General features: G+C 56.7%; 1 protein-coding gene across 1 annotated transcript in view; it reads right to left on the bottom strand.

The window, feature by feature from the left end:
- Nucleotides 1–5208: 5208 nt before the first annotated feature.
- The window catches only part of CD6 (CD6 molecule), a 34437-nt gene continuing 21821 nt past the window's right edge, over nt 5209–17824 (bottom strand). The window contains exons 2-13 of the mRNA XM_054563694.1: nt 15977–16045; nt 14632–14985; nt 13621–13932; nt 12607–12909; nt 11448–11513; nt 10010–10150; nt 9534–9632; nt 8368–8490; nt 6675–6746; nt 6230–6424; nt 5826–5927; nt 5209–5276 (exon numbers count right to left, since the gene is read on the bottom strand). Of these exons, the coding sequence (XP_054419669.1) occupies nt 5209–5276; nt 5826–5927; nt 6230–6424; nt 6675–6746; nt 8368–8490; nt 9534–9632; nt 10010–10150; nt 11448–11513; nt 12607–12909; nt 13621–13932; nt 14632–14985; nt 15977–16045 (1904 nt within the window). The remainder of the gene's footprint in view (nt 5277–5825; nt 5928–6229; nt 6425–6674; nt 6747–8367; nt 8491–9533; nt 9633–10009; nt 10151–11447; nt 11514–12606; nt 12910–13620; nt 13933–14631; nt 14986–15976; nt 16046–17824) is intronic.

Raw genomic sequence — 17824 nt, forward strand, 5'->3', positions numbered from 1 at the left:
TGGCCCTGACCTCAGAGCCCGCAAGGGCGTTCTCACAGGAAGAGCTGTTCTTGCCAGAAGGTGAGTGGGCGTGAGCCGCGGTGGCTCTGCATGGGACTGACAGCTCTGAGTCTCCGGCCTTTGTGTGCCTCAAACCCGTGCTCACTCTCTCCTGCTGCCTGCGGGGCGCACCACCTCCTTTTCAGGTTCCCAAGAAAGTGAGAGGAAGGAGAGTGAGAGCAGGAAGTGGAGCAAACGGCAGGGAGTCAGGGCATTGCCACAGAAGGGGCCGCCGGTTTGGAGGAGAGGCTGACGCTCGTGGTCATGTGACAGGGCCTCACTGTGTCTCGGCTTGCAAAAGAGTTGGGGGCCACTGACCCCAGTTATTTTAGCTTTTCATCCTCAGAGGACAGCAGCTTCCACCGGCCAGGCAGGGAGTCAAACGAGGCCCAGGGGTTGCTGCGGCCACACCCAGGGTGGAGGCCGGGAGGGAAGCAGGAGCTCCGATTTGGGGAATAATGGCGTCTCCTGGAGGGAGAGCAGAGTGCGGCCTGCGCGCCGCAGGGAGGGCATGTCCGTGAGTGTGTAGATGTGGGTCATTTTCCCTCCCTGCCGTGAGGCAGTGGGTGGGGAGGCGAGTGTGACCCCCGTTCAGGGGTGGCGGGGCAGGCAGGAGACCCACAGGCAGAGCACTGCTCTGAACGCGGTCACTCGGGAGGGAAGTGAGTCTTGGGCAGAGCCCATGGCCCTGGGATGACTGCCTCTCCTCCTTCTGCATTTGGGGGGCCAGGGTGTAGTGGCCTAGGGAGAGACAGGAAGGGGGGCCTGCTTCAGCCAGGATGGGGCTGGGTCCTCTTGCGGGGGAGCTATCCTTCCTCAAGATAGGCTGTCTCTCTGTCCTTCGTTGGCCTCCACGCCCTTCTGGCTCTCCCGTCTCCTGCCTTTCCAGTTTCCTCCCTTTCCTCCTTCCTGCCTGCTGTGTGGAGCCCTACTGGGTGTCCGGCTCCCAGGGTCCTCACCGGTGTCCTTGAACTAGCTCTGTGACTCCTCTAGGGTTCACTTTTCTTACCTGGAAGACAATAGAGATTAGGATGCCTTACTGCCCTGAGGGGTTGAGGATTAAGTGAGCCACACAAGGAAGGGATGCAGGACAGTGTCCAGTGGAAGGGACCACGGTGGCCTCGTGGGGCCTGCTGTCTCTCCCAATGTCTGCCAGGCCAGATATGCGTGGCCTCGCTTATTTTCCTCTCTGTCTCATTACTCTGTCTCTCCTCTCCCTTTGTCTTTCTCTTCTTTGTCTTCCTCTGTTGCTATTTTGGTCCTTCCTCGATGATGGTGAGGGGTGAGCCTCTTTTCATGTCAGGATGCCAGAACCCCGTCAAACTGGTAAACAGCTGAAGGATGTGGGGAGAGATGAACTTTCCACTGAGGCGACTTTGAACTCATCTTTCCTTGATGGGTCTCCCCTGCTCCTCCTCATTCTGGAGCCTCCATCCCATCATCACAAAGCCAGGGCAGGGGCCTGGGGCCACCAGGAAGAGGGGTCCACTCTGAGGGCCCACACGGCTCCCCAGCCACCTCTGCCCAGCTCCAGGACCGTCCAGAGACGCTTAGGGAGGGACGGAAGTGGAAACCACAGATGGGGTGATAGGGAGGGATGGGGAGCTGAGTGGTGGCTTGGCAGATGTGCCTCAGAGGTGAGGTTTCCAGTGGAAAAGGTTGGGTACCAGCAGGCGATGCTCAGCTGGGGGCATGGAGCCTGAACCTGACTCCTGGGACCGGCCCCAGAGCCACGTCCGTGCTGCCCGGGGAGCAGATAGGAGCTGAGGACCCTGGTGGGACCTGGTGGGTTCTGCCCAAACCCTGTCTTCGTCCTTCAGGCTCTTGCAGGCGTCAGGAGGAGGACAATAAACGGTGGGCCTGGAGTAGGAATGATGTTCCCACTAGGCAGTCAGATCCATGAGCATAGAAAGGACCCTTTAGTGTGGCCTTTGTCACCTCAGGAGGCCACATGGAGAAGCAGCCAGCGCCCAGCACTTTTTCCCTGGGAAAAACTCTGCATCTTCCAGAGGCTCTGCTCCCTCAGCCCTAACAGGCGGGTGATAAGAACACCTCACAGGGCTGCTGTGAGCACTGATGAGTCAGTAGCGGAATGGACCCAGGAAGGGCTTGATGCTGTTTAACTATGTGACTGGGGCAAATCATTTAACCTCTTTGGGCCTCCATTTTCTCTCCGAGGAAATAGTTGGCTTGAGAATGCACTGCCCGCAGTATCTTCTCTTAGGCTGGACCACCTGTGACCTCATGCACCGCTAGGTTTCCTGTTCTGCCTTTGCTCATGCCGTCCCATCGCCCTGCAGCATCCTTCCCTCTCTTGGTCCAGAGCTAATGCCTTCTCGCCCTTTGCGACCCAACCTCAGCATCGCCTCCCTGGGAAGCCTTCCCAGACGGCCCCTCTCCGGCAGGGTCAGGCACTCTCCTGGGCCTTGCCCGTTCGCTGCGCATCGCTCTCCCATGGCACTTGCACAGCCATAAAATCGCTACAGTGTCTCTGTTCTCAGGTGCAGCCCCTCCCCATATGGATATTTCTAAAATTGGGGTTCATTCAGCTGCCACCTCCCTTTAACATCATGGTGTTGTCGCTCCCAGAGCCTTGAGGCTTATTATAACCCCTGGTCTCTTGACAACACGCCTGCTTTGTCCGTGACTTCCCTAAGATGGCTGGTCTGGGTTCCTGGGAGATGCACGCATTGGGGGGCCTCCCTGTGAGCAGCCCTCATCACCAAACCCAGGAAGCAGGCTCTGTAGGTTCTGGACACCAGCCCTCAGGCTGTCTCCTGCCACGTGTGACCCTCCTGCATCCAGGCTGCCCAGGGGCTGGGAAGGGGCAAGGGAGACATGTCTCAGAGTAGCCCAGTTTTTCTTGGACTGGTGGTGACAAGGATGGGAGAAGGGGCTTTGATGCGGAATGAGGGAGAACTCTGGGAGAAAAGAAGGTGTCACCATCTTCCTGGGGGGGTAGGAGTGGGGTAGAGTAGGGCCGAATTGTGACTTGGTTATTAACTCTCTGAGTGACCTTGGACAAGTCCTTTCCCTGCCAGGCCTCAGCATCCTTACCTGTCAGAGAGCAGGACAAGATGCTCGCGCCTCCTCCAGCACAAATAGCTGTCTTCTCTACTTCTCCCTTTTCTCCTTTTAAGGAGATTGCATGCCTCTATTGATTAATCTACCCATGAGAGGAAACATGCATCACTGAGGCTTTACTCTTGCCATCACCCATGTGGTGCCTCCTATTGCCATGTGCATTTTACAAACTTCTCAGCAAAGGCTCAGAGATGCTGAGTGACCTACCTGAGACCACACAGCCAGGACAGGGTGGAGTCGGGACTTGAGCCCAGGCTGTCTGACAAAAAAGGCTTTCACAGACTGCCCTGGAAGTCTGCCCGCCCACCGCACCCCTGGCTCCTCCCCTAGGAATCCCCCTCCGTCTGGGGAAGGGGGCCCATCACAGCAACAACCACATCCTGTGACGGTTGCCCTAGGGAGTGCCAGCCTTCTCTCCACCTGTGGGACAGGTGAGCAGAAAACAGGCCCTGCTCAGCCCTGCAGAGCGGGATCCGCGGCCCAGCTTCCCCCACGCACCCCCTGCTCTGGGCACCCAGCCGTCAGCCCGAAGGCAGGGCTGGGCACGGACTGCTGCAGCCGGCCTCAAATCCTGATGTCTGAGCTGCTGGAGAACTCCTTTCATCAGCCCTTTCCCGGTCAGCCTCATCTCCAGCTCCCCCTGGGCCTCAGATCTGTTTCTTGGCCAGGCAGTGCTGGCTGAGCACAGAACCCCTCATGTTATCCGGCCTCAGAAGCTGTTGGAGGCCCAGGTTCAAACTCACTCAGCACAGCGGCTCCACACCCACTGCGCCATGGCCCATATGGGGCAGATTGATCAGGGAGCATGGTGGCTGCCAAACTCACAGGCAGCTGTCTTGCGGTCCACTTCCTCCAGGGGGCAAGCCCTATATCCTCTTGTCCCTGTATCCCCGGCATGTTCCACCGTGCCAGCCACAGTAGGCCTCAGTGGATGGAGCTGACCCCGCAACACACACACACACACATACACACACACACAGATCCTGGGGTTCTATAAGGGTTCAAGGACTTGTCACTCCGTGCCCAGGTTTCATTTAGCAATTAGTTTAATCTCCAGATGCTCAGAACAGGACACCAAGCAGCTAACCCCGAGCCCCCCCAGCACCCCCTCCCCCTGTTGGCCTCTCTGGGGAGTCTGCTGGGTCATGTTTGTGGCTCTGGGTGCGATATTGCCTCTTCACAGGCTCATCCGGGAGGCTCCCACCAATCCAAGCAGACAGATGGGGCCTCGGGGCGTGGTGAGGCTCTAGACCCCTCCTGGCAGACATCTCTGAGCTTCTGCCCCTTTAGGGGCTGGGACCCAACTCAGAGTCTATGCTGGGATCATCTTTGTAAACTGTTGGAAGCTCAGAATAAGGATCCGGTGTCCAGGGACAGTCACTGCAGAACAGGGCTGTGACTCTGTTGGGCTCCGAGGGTCTCCAGAGGCAGGATTGGGCTCAGGCCCCAGTCCCTTGGTGGGGGTTGGGGGAGGGCAGTTGTTCTGCTCACCGTCAGCTGGCTGTGGCCAGAAAGGCTGGACTCCCTGCTCCAGTAGAAGCCCGGATGTGCCGGTATGCTGCCCCCAACCCCAGAATCTACCTATCAGAGTGACAGCAGCCCAGCAGCCCAGCAGCCCAGCAGCCCAGCAGCCCCTGCACTTGGCACCTCCTGGGCAGCTCTGGGACGGTCCCGTTTTTGCCCCTCTCATTACTTCTGGGCCCTGCACTGCCTGAGACGCAGGGCACCAAAGCACCAGACACCCGAGGGTCAGAAGGGGCTTCAGAAGTCATCCAGTTCAACCCCTCGGTGCCGCCTGCTGAGAGGCAGCCCAGACCGCTCACTTGTCTGTCCCTGAGACAGCACTGGCCACCTCTCCCCCTCCACCTTGGGGCTGCTGTTTGGCGCTGGCAGAGGGCTGTGCCAGCAGGTTCTGCTTGACGGACAGAGACGGAGAAGCACTGGGCTGTGGGGTTTCCTTTCATCTCTCCAGCGGACGCCGCTCGGCTCCCTGGGGCACAATCTGGGAGGACAGGGTGGGGCAGGGGAGTAGGCAGAGTGGGAGTCCAGTGAAAGGGAGCCACCTGGAGCCTCTCTGGGCCCCACCTAAGCTGCTCCGATGTCATCGTAGTCATCATCATCATCGGAAGAATCAGGCTGGGGACCGGAGGATCCTGTGTGGCCAAGAGGCTCACGTCAGGGACAGGCTTAGGGCGGCAGCAGGCCCGATCATCGCCCCAGCTGCCCCAGGGCAGAGCTGAGTGGGTCTGAGTCCACATCCCACTCCCCGTGATCCTATGGGCTGAGGCGCGACAAGAATCCCATTTTGTCATCTTGATCGCTGCCATCTCCCTCACAACAGCATAGCTTTATCTTTGTTCAGGGATGCAATCCCTAAGCTGGCATAGCCCCTGATGGACAGCTGATGCTGGGAGCCCCACTGCCTCCACAATCCCCTCAAGGGGCCATCTGGCTGCTTCTGCTTGAATGCTCCCACTAACGGGGAGTTCACTTCCTCTCAAAGCATTCTTTTTGAATCTTTCTCTGTCCCATTTACCTCCATTTTCCCTACCTCCTCATATTCCTTTTTTTTTTAAGTCCCTTTACCTCTCTTCTTTTCTCCTTGGGCGGATGGATCCAACGGATCCAGATGTCTCCCACTCATCTACTCCCCATCCCTTCTGTGGCCCCCCTCCCAAGATTCCCTCCCCTGCCACTGGCACCTGGACACCCAAACTGCTCTGCCAACACGGGCTGGGGCGGCGGCTTGAAGTTCTGGTACCACTCCCCGGATGAGGTGCTGGAGCTGTCGTCAGCCGAGGGCCCTGTCGGAAACCCCCAGAGACCGTCACCCCCTGCCTGGGGGAGACAGTCGGTGCTCATACTGCCAGAGCTGAGAGGCCCTCAGGACTCCATTGAGTCAAGTCTCCAGCTTGACGAATGAGGAAATGAAGGCCCAGAGAGGGGAACAGACTTGTCCAAGGTCACACAGCAAGTGGCTGCAGAGCTGGGACTAGAATCCTGAACTCAACCTGGTTCAGGGCTCTTAGCTTTATGATTTCTCCAGCCAGGTTGGCTACCGGACAGGGGGCTGGGGCATGCACGCCATCCCCCTGGCCCGGCTTACCTGAAAAAGTCCCCTGGGAGCCAGCCAGCTCCAAGTTCGGGGGCTGTTCCTGGAGGGGGATCCTCTCCGAAGAAAAGCCCGGAGGCTTCCATGGCGGCAGCCTGCTGCTGGGACTGTTGCTGTAGGCCTCCCCTGATGATGTGCTGGACTCGCTGTTGCTCCTTAGGTGCTGCTGAGGGCTCAGGGAGAGGGGATCTGCAATGCAGTGCCCAGAGGTGACAGGTAGGACCTGGGAGGCATGCACCTCTTCAAGTCCCGGGCCAGGAAAGAAGAAGGCTTTAGGTTAGACTTGACAAAGAACGGACTGCCACTAGGAATTGTTAAAGTCAGGAGGGGCCTGCTGAGGGAGGTTGCTGGGGCTTCCCAAGGTGAGCTCAGCTGTGAGGTCTGGAGGCAGGGCGGGCAGCACCCCGTCCAGGGCCCCCCCGCCCACAGCCCGACTCACCTTCCTCCAAGGGGGGCATCCGGAACCTGTTCTGCTGGACCTCCTCATCTGTGACTCGGTGTCGCTGGGAATCTACAAGCAGAGGAGGTGGTGAGGACGGCGAAGACTCCATCTCCTTGTCCCAGGAGCCTGGGGGAGGGCGCCCCTGAGGCTGATCAGGGTGGGCGGACAACCCCAGGGGTCCGGTTTTGGGGCCTAGGCTTCCCCAGCAGATCCCAGGCTTATGTCCTAGGCCAGGAAGACGCCGAACCTGGATCTGAAACCAGCACGGGGACAGGTTGCTCCTGGCCAGAAACCCTTGTGCCCTGCACTGTTGGTCCCCAGTTGCCCCTCCCTCTATGAAAGAAACAGCCAGTTCTGGGTTCCCTCCTCATGTGAGGTTGCCCCTTCGAGGAGCCTGCCCAGAGCACAAGCTGGAGTGTCTGGAATCTTTGCATCACAGCTTCTGTGGCACCTTCGTTTCAGGCTCAAGGCGACGCAGCGTCACAGGATTTTATGGACTCTGGTGTCTATAACCTTGGAGTCAGCGCCTTCGAACCTGGTACCACTGACTCCTAGTCTCAGGGTCCCAGGATTTGGGACTCTCAGTCTTATATCTCCCACGCCTGGGCTCAGCATCTCAGGTCCTAAGGACGCCTCATCCCTGGGGCTCCCAAGCACCAATGCAGGGACCAGACGTGGAATGATTTTCGTCCCGCCCCCAGAGGCCCTGATTCAGCAAGTGGGGCAGAGATGGCTGGCTGTCCCCAATATCTATTCTCCCCTCTCATAACAGGTGACCCTTGGGCTTTTATCTGGACACACAGTGGCCCAGGACAAAGGCTCCCTTCCCTCCCTGCCTCTCTTGCAGCTGGCGTGTTTAAGTTCCAGCTGCTGAGCTGTGAGTGGGAGCCTTAACGGTAGGTCATGGCCCACCTTCCCTTCCCCCTTCCTTCTGGCTGGAATGGGGATATGGCGGTGAGCCAGTCTGGACCACGTGGACAGCGGCATCATCTTAGGGACAACAGAGTGGCAGGAAGGAAGGAATCTGGGCCCTGGCCAATGTCTCAGGACACTGATTTGGGGGGTCTCTGTCACACACATCCAAACTGTCATCCTAACTGACATAGTAGGTGCGGGGTGGGGCTAAGGAATCTGTGACAAGCTCCCAAGGGACTCCACAGTGGGTGTGGGGTTCTCTGCTCTCATTCAACCTCCCAGCTTGGCATGGGCCCTGCCACCCCAGAAGGCAGAGAAGAGAGCCAAAGATGCCAGATAGGAGGTGGGGCTGGGCTCACAGGGGAGGCTGGGGTGAGGCTGATGGGGAGGATGGGGCACAGAAAGAGCGTATGAGCGTGCAGGAAGCCACCTGGACTGTGTCTGTCACCTGGGCTCCCTGGTATCTTACATAGACACAGCCACCGTCGGGTGAATGTCGAAGGACAGGTCTTAAGACCCTGCATGGCCGAGGCAAGTGTGGGAGGGGAGGAGGTCCAGAGTGGAAATGCCTGTAGACACAGAGATGCCTCCAGGGTCGAAAAGCACTTTGAAAACTTCAGGTGGGACCATTTACAGTCCATAGAGTGGAGAGCAAGGGTGATTCCACTCTTGTGCAGGGGTCGTCAGGTGGAACCTGCTGAAGGTCCCCAGGAAGCTGGGCCCTCTCCCTGGTTCAGGCAAGCGGGCCTTTGGGCGCCCGGGCCCAGGCACTCACTGTAGAAGGTGGTCAGGGCCACGGGAGGCTGGGCGCTGAAGTCATAATGCTCATAGTCAGAGTCCGAGCTGGAGTCCGCGTCTGCGGGGGTCGGGAGCTGGACCTGGACGGGCAGCTTGGGAACTGGGGAGAGAACAGAGTGGGGGGCATGGCGAAGTGGCGGGCAGAAAGGTGCAGGGAGAGGCAGCAGAGAGCGTGGGTGGCGAGAGACAGAGAGGCGGGAGAGCGCCAGGCGGCCCATCCATACAAGACTATCCCGCCTGGGTTTTCCAAGCTCTTCCCACCCATTTCAAACATGGGAAACTGAGTAACATCTACTTATGTGCCTTTACTTAGCAGTCCCTATATGCCAGGCACTAGTCTAACATTTACAAATATCATCTCATTTAATTCTCTCAACAGCTTTGTGACGTAGGGAACGTTAGTGTCTCCATTTTATAGCTGAGGAAACTGAGGCACAGAGATTCTCCCCTTGCCCAGGGAAGCAGGCAGTGTGGCTTTTAACCTCCAGGCCATCGTGCACAGCGAGGGTCTGCGCGGTGCCTAGCCTTGCTCTAGGTTCTCTTACTCATATTCTCTCCTCAACTATGTGCACACTGCAGAAAATATTAATATTGGGCAGAGTTCTGTATTGGTTTTCAAAGAAAGGAGATTTAATATATTCATAATGCAATGTGATTAAACTCCAACTCCTTTACAAGAGTTTCAAGAGGTATGAATCCATATGTCATAAAACATGGATGAACGATCCATTTTTTTTCTCATTCAGAGAACATGAAATAAAATCATGTTCCAGGAAAATCCTGATGGGGCTCTGCAGGGAGGCTGACTGAGCGAGCCACTGAACGCGATGTGGGTACCGCAGCCTACTAGCCAATTAGCAGAGTGGAGATTTCCAACGAGAGCCAAGTCCAGAATGCCCTGGGCTGTGTTTGTCCAGAACTTGAAAGCCTAGGGTCCCAGAATGACTGCACTGGATGCTCACCTGCCCGTCAATACCCAGGCTGAGACCTGATGTGCGCGGGGTCCCACAGCCACTAGTGGGCTGGCCCGGGTCTCATCCGCCACTAGGGCACTGCTTCGACTAAACAGTGCAGAGCCTCCAGAAAGTATGCCCTTCCTGTCCTCTCCAGCCCTCCCCACCCCCAGGGTGGCTGACATCCTACCTTCTTCTTTGGGGATGGTGATGGGGACCTCTTGATAGCTATTGATCCCTGCTGGGGTGGTGGTTGGTAGGTGTTGGTGGTTTGCCATAGCAGGGAGGGCTGAGGGATGGGAGGCAGAGATTCTGTGAGTTATTTTTTGGCCCCTTCTGGTCTGCCTGGTCCTGTTCTTATTGAGACACCTCCCTCCACCTCCAAAACACACACACACACACACACACACACACACACACACATACACACACACACACACAGAGTCTGATCCTCCTGAGGAGCCCACATTGGTCTCCTGGGCATGCTGGGAAAATCCTTCCCATCAGGAGGTGCTCCCGGGTCCAGGGTGGGGTGGCCATTGCTGAGTCACTGCTAGTCCTGCTGGGGTCCCCCAAGCTCACACATCTCCCTGGAAGGGTTGCACCTCAGGCCTGCTTCTTCCCATCTCTGGGCCTTCCTTGTGGCTCCTAGAATTCTGCACCTACCGTATTTTCCTTTAACTTTCAAGAGGATGACAGCGATGATGATGAGTAAACCAAGGAGGAGAACTCCCAGGATGATGCAGGCAATGAGGAATATTAGCTCCCGAGAATCACAGTCCTTCATTTTCACTGTCACAGAAGGTTCTGGAAGCAAGAACCCCAAGTCAGGGAGAAAGAAGAATGGGGCATAGACTTCTCCTTGCTCATCTTCTCGCCTCTCTATCCTGTCTGCAGCTGAGCTGCTTTTCTTTGGACCTATCCTCCTCTTTCCTTTAAAAAATTTTTTTCTCATCTACTTTTAGGGGCCTGGTATATAGTAGGTGCGCAAGAAATGCATGCTGAATGAATAACTGACTGAGTGAAACTTTCTCCTGGCCCCCAGCCCACAGAGCTCTCTCTGCTCCACCATTATTGAGCACCGACTGTGTGACAACAGTGTCACAAGCTGTCACGGTCTCTGCCTAGTGGTATGTCGGCTCAACCCAATACAGTGCTGTGCCACAGGTAGGGATGGGGACCTGGGGGGCATGAGGTTTTGCTACAGCCACCTAATTCTCCATGGGAACGACAAAGGTTGACTTCCCAGAGAAGGTGACTCTCAGCCACCTCATGCCAGGGGCTCCATGCCTGGACTAAAGATTCACAAGACTAACATGCCCAGACAGTACTTGCCGTATACTAATCCCTGTTCTAAATGCTTTATAAAAATTAATTCATTGAAGACTCACAACAACACGAGGAGAAGTGCTATGGTTTTCAATCCCATTTTACAGTCAAGGGATCTGAGGCTCAGAGAGGTTAAGAAGTGCCCGATATGATACAGGTAGCTGGAGGCACAGCTGGGATCGAGCCCCAGGTGTCTTCCCTGAAGCCAGCCATGCTGCACAGAGGTACCAGCTGGCAGATGCAAGCATGGGTCTGGAATTCAGAACCTTGGATGCAAATTCCAGCCCACGCTGGCTGGATGTTGCTTTACCATCTGAGCCTGACCTCCTTCCCCTGTGAAAGGGTTATGATGAGACCTCCCCAGGGGGCTGCTGGAAAGATGAAAGGGTGGGAAGTAATGACCCAGAGCGCTGGGCCAGAGCCTGGGACATCGTAAACACACCGGCTGTTACCCTCAGTGTCCTCATCACCAGGCTCTCGTCGGACCAACTCAGCCCTCCAGCTCTAGCCTCCTACCCTATAGGAGGTCACAGGAGAGTGGGGAGTAGACTCCTGTCCATGGAATGTCAGGATTTAGGGAGCTGTAGAGCTGACATGGGAGGGTGGGGATGGGGAAACGGGCACAAGGCACCAAGGAGGCCCAGGGAATACAAGTACAGTGTCTGGAGGTGGGCGATGGGGGGCAGACCATCAGGCCCCACCCCGGCAGATACACACATGCACATACTCACATGCACCCCCGTCTCTGAGACACTGTGAACCCAGTGACACTCACCTATGGTAACTGGCTGAATACTTGCAGGAACTGCAGAAGTGGACAGATTGAGCAACCTCTGGGAACCTGTCAGGAAGTGCAATTCGTTCACTTGACACGTAGCACCTACTACGTGCCAGTTCTCGTGCCAGGAACTGAACGTGACAGACAAGTGACCTGGAACTGGGGGCATGGTTCCAGGGGGCACGTGGCTAAGGAAATCTGTCTTCCCCACTTCCTACAACAAGGAGGAACATCATGGATTGAATGCTGGGAAGGCCCCCTGGTTAGAATATGGGACTAATAAAAGAATGACCTCTTCCTTCTGGAGAATCTATCACAGACACAGTTCCCTTTTCCATTTGGCCTGGTTGGTTCTTCAGGTGGGCCTCAAGAGGTGGGACACTGATACTCTCATCATTATAAGCATGTGACAGGTAAGGGACGGCAGAATCCCAAGGTCCCACGGGGCTGCTATCTGATTTCCCAGCTACCCTGGGAGTGGCTATATCAGCATCCACATCGCCATGAAGCTGAGGCCTTCTGGCTGGTAAATGGCCGCGCTGGAATCCATAGCCAGCCGTGTGAACTCCAAAGACACACTAACACCATGTTTCCTCGTGTCTAAAGCTCTTGTGTTTTCATACCTTAACACTTTTGAAATCATTACAACTAATGACATGCTAAGAGTTTACTTTGGCAGCATTTTTGTCCATTAATGTACATAAAATAATAGTGATGTGACATGTCCGTGCCGTCTCAGATTTGGTAAAATATGGTAGAACCCAATTCATGGAGTGGATGTGAGGCTTAGCCAATGTAAGACATACCAAGTGCTCGGCGATGTCTGGGACATGATCAGGACTCCAGACACTGTCACTGACGTTATTATTAGTGTCTCCTAATATAATTCTTACTATGATCACCATCCCTGGGACAGCAAGTTGGTTTTATCCCCTGAGCCAGCTCCAGTTAAGGATTTGTGGATAAGATGCCCTGACCAATTAGCAACGTCTGCCTGGGTATGCTAGGAACGATAGTCCCTCTAATGCCAGTATTTGTCATTGTTGGTCTAGTCTAAGCTGTGGTCCTTGGGTTGCAAGTTCTTAGGCTGTGGATTCAGGTGGAATTCCTTGTCCCAATCTGGGGTGAGGGTGGAGAGGGTTTGGGGGAGGCGTACCTGTGCAGAGGACCCTGGCTGCCTTTGACTGTCTGCAGAGATTGGAGTTGTTGAATCGCCAGGAACAGTCCGAGAGGGTGGACTCGTTTCCCGTGCATGAGTAGTACATCCTGCCCGATAGGGAGTGAGGCAGCCCCGTGGGTCTTTCGGCCACGGTCCCACAGCCCAAGGCCTGGCAGAGCACATGGGCCTCTGATGGGTACCACTCACTGTCACACACTGTGCTCCAGACCCCACGGAAGTGCACCTCCACCTGCCCCTCGCAGCCGTCAGCGCCCCCGGTCAGGCGCCAGGACTGGTGCTCTGCAGTGGAGGGTGGGGGCGGTGTCAGGGCAGGATCTTTGGGCCCAAATCCCCACCAGCCCAGACCCCTGAATGCAAACACCCCACAGCTGATCGGCCTCCAGATCTTGTGTGCTCTCCCCCTCGTATCTGCATGCCCTGTGGTCTGCTCTGGCTTCAGGACCCTACATCCTTGCTACTCCACGTGCGGTCCATGGACCAACAGCAGCAGCATCACCTGGAATCTTGCTTGAAATGCAAATCTCAAGTCCTGCCCTGGGCCTCCTGAATCAAAATCTACATTTATCGACGCCCTGCTCCCCCGCCCCCAATTCCTGCGCCTGTTATAGAGAAGCGCTGGCTGGACCAGATGGTCTCACCTGGACTCCTCCGGGGCCTCCCTGCCTCCAACTCTTCTTGCTGCTCTGAACCAGGTGACCAACTTCCACGCTAGAAGAACTCACCCTAATGCCTCCTCTTCCAGAAGGTGGGCGGGTTTATCCCTCTAGCTCTGGATTGCCTGTGGCCTCTAAATGTCACCTGGCTTCCTTTCTTAGGGTTTTTACCACTCATTCCCCGGGCCTTTGTTCATCTGGGTCTCATCTTCTCTGCCGGATGGTAACCATGCGAGGACAGGGACCATGTCCCCAGCACTGCCTTCAAGGCTGGTGCCCAGGAGGCCCACAGTGAGTGCTGGCAGAGGGCCGAGGTTCGGACACAGCGCCCACTGACCTGAGCACACCACGCCAGCGTCCTCCTTGTGGCCGCAGTAGCCGTCTCCAGGCAGCCCTGGGCAGTCCCACAGGTAGGCCTCTGCCCCGGAGCAGTTCACCTGGTCCCGGTGGATGGCTCCTTGGCCGGGGGCAAAGTGCAAGCCCGGCAGGGCCTGGATGGCCCAGCCGCAGCGCAGCTGCCTGCACACCACCTCGGCATCCTGCAGGTCCCACGTGTCGTCGCACAGAGAGCCCCACCGGCCGTGCTCCAGCATCTCCACGCGGCCTGCACATGGGCTGCCACCGTCCACCAAGCGCAGGGCTTGATTCTCTGGGGGCGGGAGGGCAAGGGGTTTGTGGATGGGGGCCGAGGAGGGCCAGGAAGGGAGGGGGTGGTGGGGACTGGGTCGGATAGTTGTGGGCGGGGCTGTGGACCCAGTGAGAGGGACTGTAACCCTGTGGGCAGGACTGGGAAACCCTGCAGGGCAGAGGTGGGGCACTGGTCAGGACTAAGGAATCAGGAGGAAGCTGGATACTTTGTAGGCAGGGCCGTGGAGCCGGTGGGAAGGGCTAGTAACCTGGTGCAAACTACTGGGTGGGGCCAGACACCCGTGGGCGGGGCCTGAAGAGGAGGGCGCAGGTGCTGGGGACCCTGGGAACCTGGTGTATTTATGTGCACAGGGGGTAGGGGCAGAGGTGAAGGAGCCAGAAGTCCAGAGCAGGATGCAGGAAGGATTGGGGACCAAGTGGGTCAGCCGCAGATCTAGCAGGGAGAAAGGCTTGCAGGCCACATCTGCGGAAATACTCAGAGCTGGGAATAATGCAAAGCGGCAGTCCCTGCGGTGTGGGGACCAGTCGTGTTTGCGCTGATGACGGAAGGGGGGCGAAGTCAGGAGGGCAAGGCTGGGGTCCGGTGCCCAGGGCTGGGGACAGGCGTGAGGGGCATCGGCTAAAGGCCGGCGGGAATGGGTGCTCTCTCCCCCTCCCACAGCAGGGGCTCAGCGGGCAGGCGCGGGGCAGGCTGCTGTACCTGTGCAGGTGACCTGGGCCGGCCTCCCGGCGCTGACGCACGCCTGCCCCTCCACCTTGCAGAACTGCCACTCGGCCCTGCGGCACAGGACAGAGGGCGCCATGGCCTGCGTGGTGTTCGGGGTCCCGCTGGCATTCCCCACGGCCCAATCTGGTGACAGCTCCGACGTCGGCGGAGCCGGCTGGACCGGCACCCACTCCCCCGTGCCGCAGCCCAGCATGCGGCACACGGCCTCCGCGGTGATGGGGTCCCAGGAGTCCCCGCACAGGAGCTCCCAGGACTGTCCTAGCCGAGCTTCGACGATCCCGCTGCAGCGGCTGCTCCCGTTCACCAGGCGGATATTGAGCCCCTCCTCTGGAAGCACCAGACACCAGTTGAGGCCGGGGCCGATTCGGACTCTGCCCATTCCAGGAGCGCGGTGGGGCAGGCGCCTGCCAGAAGCCCCACCGCTGACCTGCCACGTGACCTTGGACAACACCCTACCCAACTTTGAGCCTTAGCCTTCCAGCCTGCAAAGCGGAGCTGGGTAGATTCATCCCCAAGCCCCCTTTGAAGCCTGACTCTCTGGTTCTCCTTCGGGTCAGGAAGAGGGGCTCAGGGTGACTCTGAAGGTTAGGAGGAATTAGGCCCGGGGTGACAGAGAACCAGGGGTCCAGTCCCCACAAACCCTCCTCTCTTGCCCCGATCTCGAGAGCACACTTATGTGAAGGAAGGGCAGAGCTCTGGGGTCAGAGGCCCCCAGGATTGCGGGTGCCATGCTTCCCCTCCCAGGCCTCTCCACCGTTGCGGGGCCCTCGCTGCGGTGGAGTGCCACGGTGATCCCAGAACCTTGCGGCACAGGCGGACGCGGGGTTGGTGAAGGGGTTGAAGGTGTGTGGTGTGGGGGGGGGTTCTCCCTTCCCCAGAGCCCTTCCTTGCTCCTGTTTTCCTGTTTGCCCAGGATTGTCCCCCCCGCCACCCATTGTTAGTGCCCAGCTTTGTACCCAGTAGGTGCTTTATAAATATCTCTTGAGTTAATCTAGGACCCACCTGGGGGAACCCCCAACCCTCACCAAGGCTCCTTTAGCTTGTTCTCAGCAAATCCCTTTAAAATGTTCACTGAACACCCTGTCATATGTGTATGACTTTTTATCAGTGGCCTCTCAGAGATGATGGTAACTCTGAGATCTCCAAGTGAATCTAATGGGGACCTGCAGGGTGTTGGTTTAGGAAGGAGAGGTGTTGCCTGAAGTGGGGGAGCCTCCCTGCTACCCTAAAAGTCCACTTCTCCTTTCTGTCACCCCGGGACACCACCTGCTTGGTCTCAGAAAGCTGACCTTAAATCCCAGAAAGATCATTTCCTTACCTGGCTCCAAGGGCTGGCTCTCTGCACCGCTGGTGTCGTGCTGGCTGGGTGGGGCGGGAGACGGGGAACCTGAAAGCGACCAGCGGCAACCACGGTGAGAGAGTGAACTCAGGCATGGGAGGCACAGAGGTCCTTGAAGGGCAGGGGCACTTTCCGGAGCCTGCCACGACTCTGTGGGCCCTCTGGAAAGACATGGTCCTGGACCTTGGGTGCCTTTGCCTCCCTTCATGGGAGGGAAATTCTCAAGCTTTGGAATTGCAACATTTTCCACTTCATCTGTTAATTGTGCACACGTGCTCAGAAATCACAGTAGAGCAGAAAGGATGGACCAGGCTTTGGGGCCAGACCCACTCTCTGGCTGAGCTGACCAAGGATGGCTTGGTCACTTTCTCTGCCAGAGTCCCAACTTGTTGGCAAGACGCTTAGGAAAATATTGTGGGCTAAAAAGAGATAATATCTGTAAAACACGTGACATACAAAGGAAGCTTGAAGATGGAATTATTTTTAGGAAAAACATTTTGTCTGGAAAATTTGAGAGATTCATACCAGATTTTAGGGTAGCTCGTGTCCCCTGAGTTGTGAACCGTTAGACTGCAAAGGGGGTTTTCAGACCCTGAGAAATCAACATTTATTGAGGACTGATTACGCCAGGTCTTTGCATATATGACTACGTTTACTTTCACCAACACGGTGACGATCTTAGCATCCACTTTCTACAAATGAGGAAAGGGAGGCCCGAAGAATAGAAATTGATTGCCTTTGCCAGATAGTGTGCCTTTGTCCTCCCAGGGCACTGTCCACTTGGCCTTGGGAAGATGACCTGTTTGGTCTAAATCAGCATCTTCCTGGGCCTTTTGGCTTCTGTTTGGCTCAGCCAATGGGGAGCCCCAGCAGAGAAAGGAGGGAGGTCGTGGTGTTTATTTCCCTGGCTCCCTCCCGCTGAGATCCTTTGGGCAGGCGATGTCATTCTATTGTTCTTCTCAAGGTAGTCAGTCATCTATCTTTGACTCTCTCCTTCTGGTCTCACTGACCACTCCCCGGTCTTGCGTCTTTGGACCAGGGTGGTAACAGCTCAGCTGCTCTGAGTTCCTTTTACTGTACTATCCTTTGTAAAAGTGCTTTTGTAAATAAGCCCCCTTCAAACTTCTATTCTGAGTGTGCCATCTGTTTCCTGTTAGGACCCTGAGTCATACATGGCCCAAGGCCACCAGCTAGCAAGTATCAGAGCCAGCCTTTGAACTGTCCCCAAGGAATGGGCCCCGTGCTGGGCGGGGACATTCTAGTTTGCAGAAGCACAAAGGGAGAGCTGTAGTAAGGACGATTGTGGTCCCAAAGGAATGCCTCCACATTTCTGGGTCTCTTGTGCTTATGTTGGGGCCACTGAAGCCTAGGCAGGTGGACATGTGCCCACTGTGGGGACAAGGTAGGTGAGAGACAATGAGCCTCCTCTGTCTCTTTTTCCTCTGTCATGGCCGTATTTGAGGTCCTGGGTTCCAGATGCCACTACAAGATGAAGGGGGTTGTTAACCCAACAGGAATTTTGTGTGAGTAAGAAGCCAACCTTTATGGTGTTGAGTCATGAAGATTGGAGGTTGTATCTGTTACCACAACCTGCTCTGGCCTGGCCTGGCCTGACCAATACAGGGGCTGCGGACACGGGCACGACTGCTGCACATTCTTGGCCTCACCTGAGAAGACTCCATGGACTCACACCTAGGCGAGCGTGCATGTGCGCACACTTGCACACACATGCCCCCTCCAGATAGAACTTTCCCAGAAGCACCTGTCTGGGCCACTCCATCACTCAGACAGAAAGCAATCAGGCCTTTAATTGCCCATCCTCACCAA

This window comes from Pteronotus mesoamericanus, unplaced genomic scaffold (genome assembly GCF_021234165.1).
Source record: "Pteronotus mesoamericanus isolate MK-2021 breed Mesoamerican mustached bat unplaced genomic scaffold, CSHL_Meso_final scaffold_83, whole genome shotgun sequence".
Taxonomy (NCBI): domain Eukaryota; kingdom Metazoa; phylum Chordata; class Mammalia; order Chiroptera; family Mormoopidae; genus Pteronotus; species Pteronotus mesoamericanus.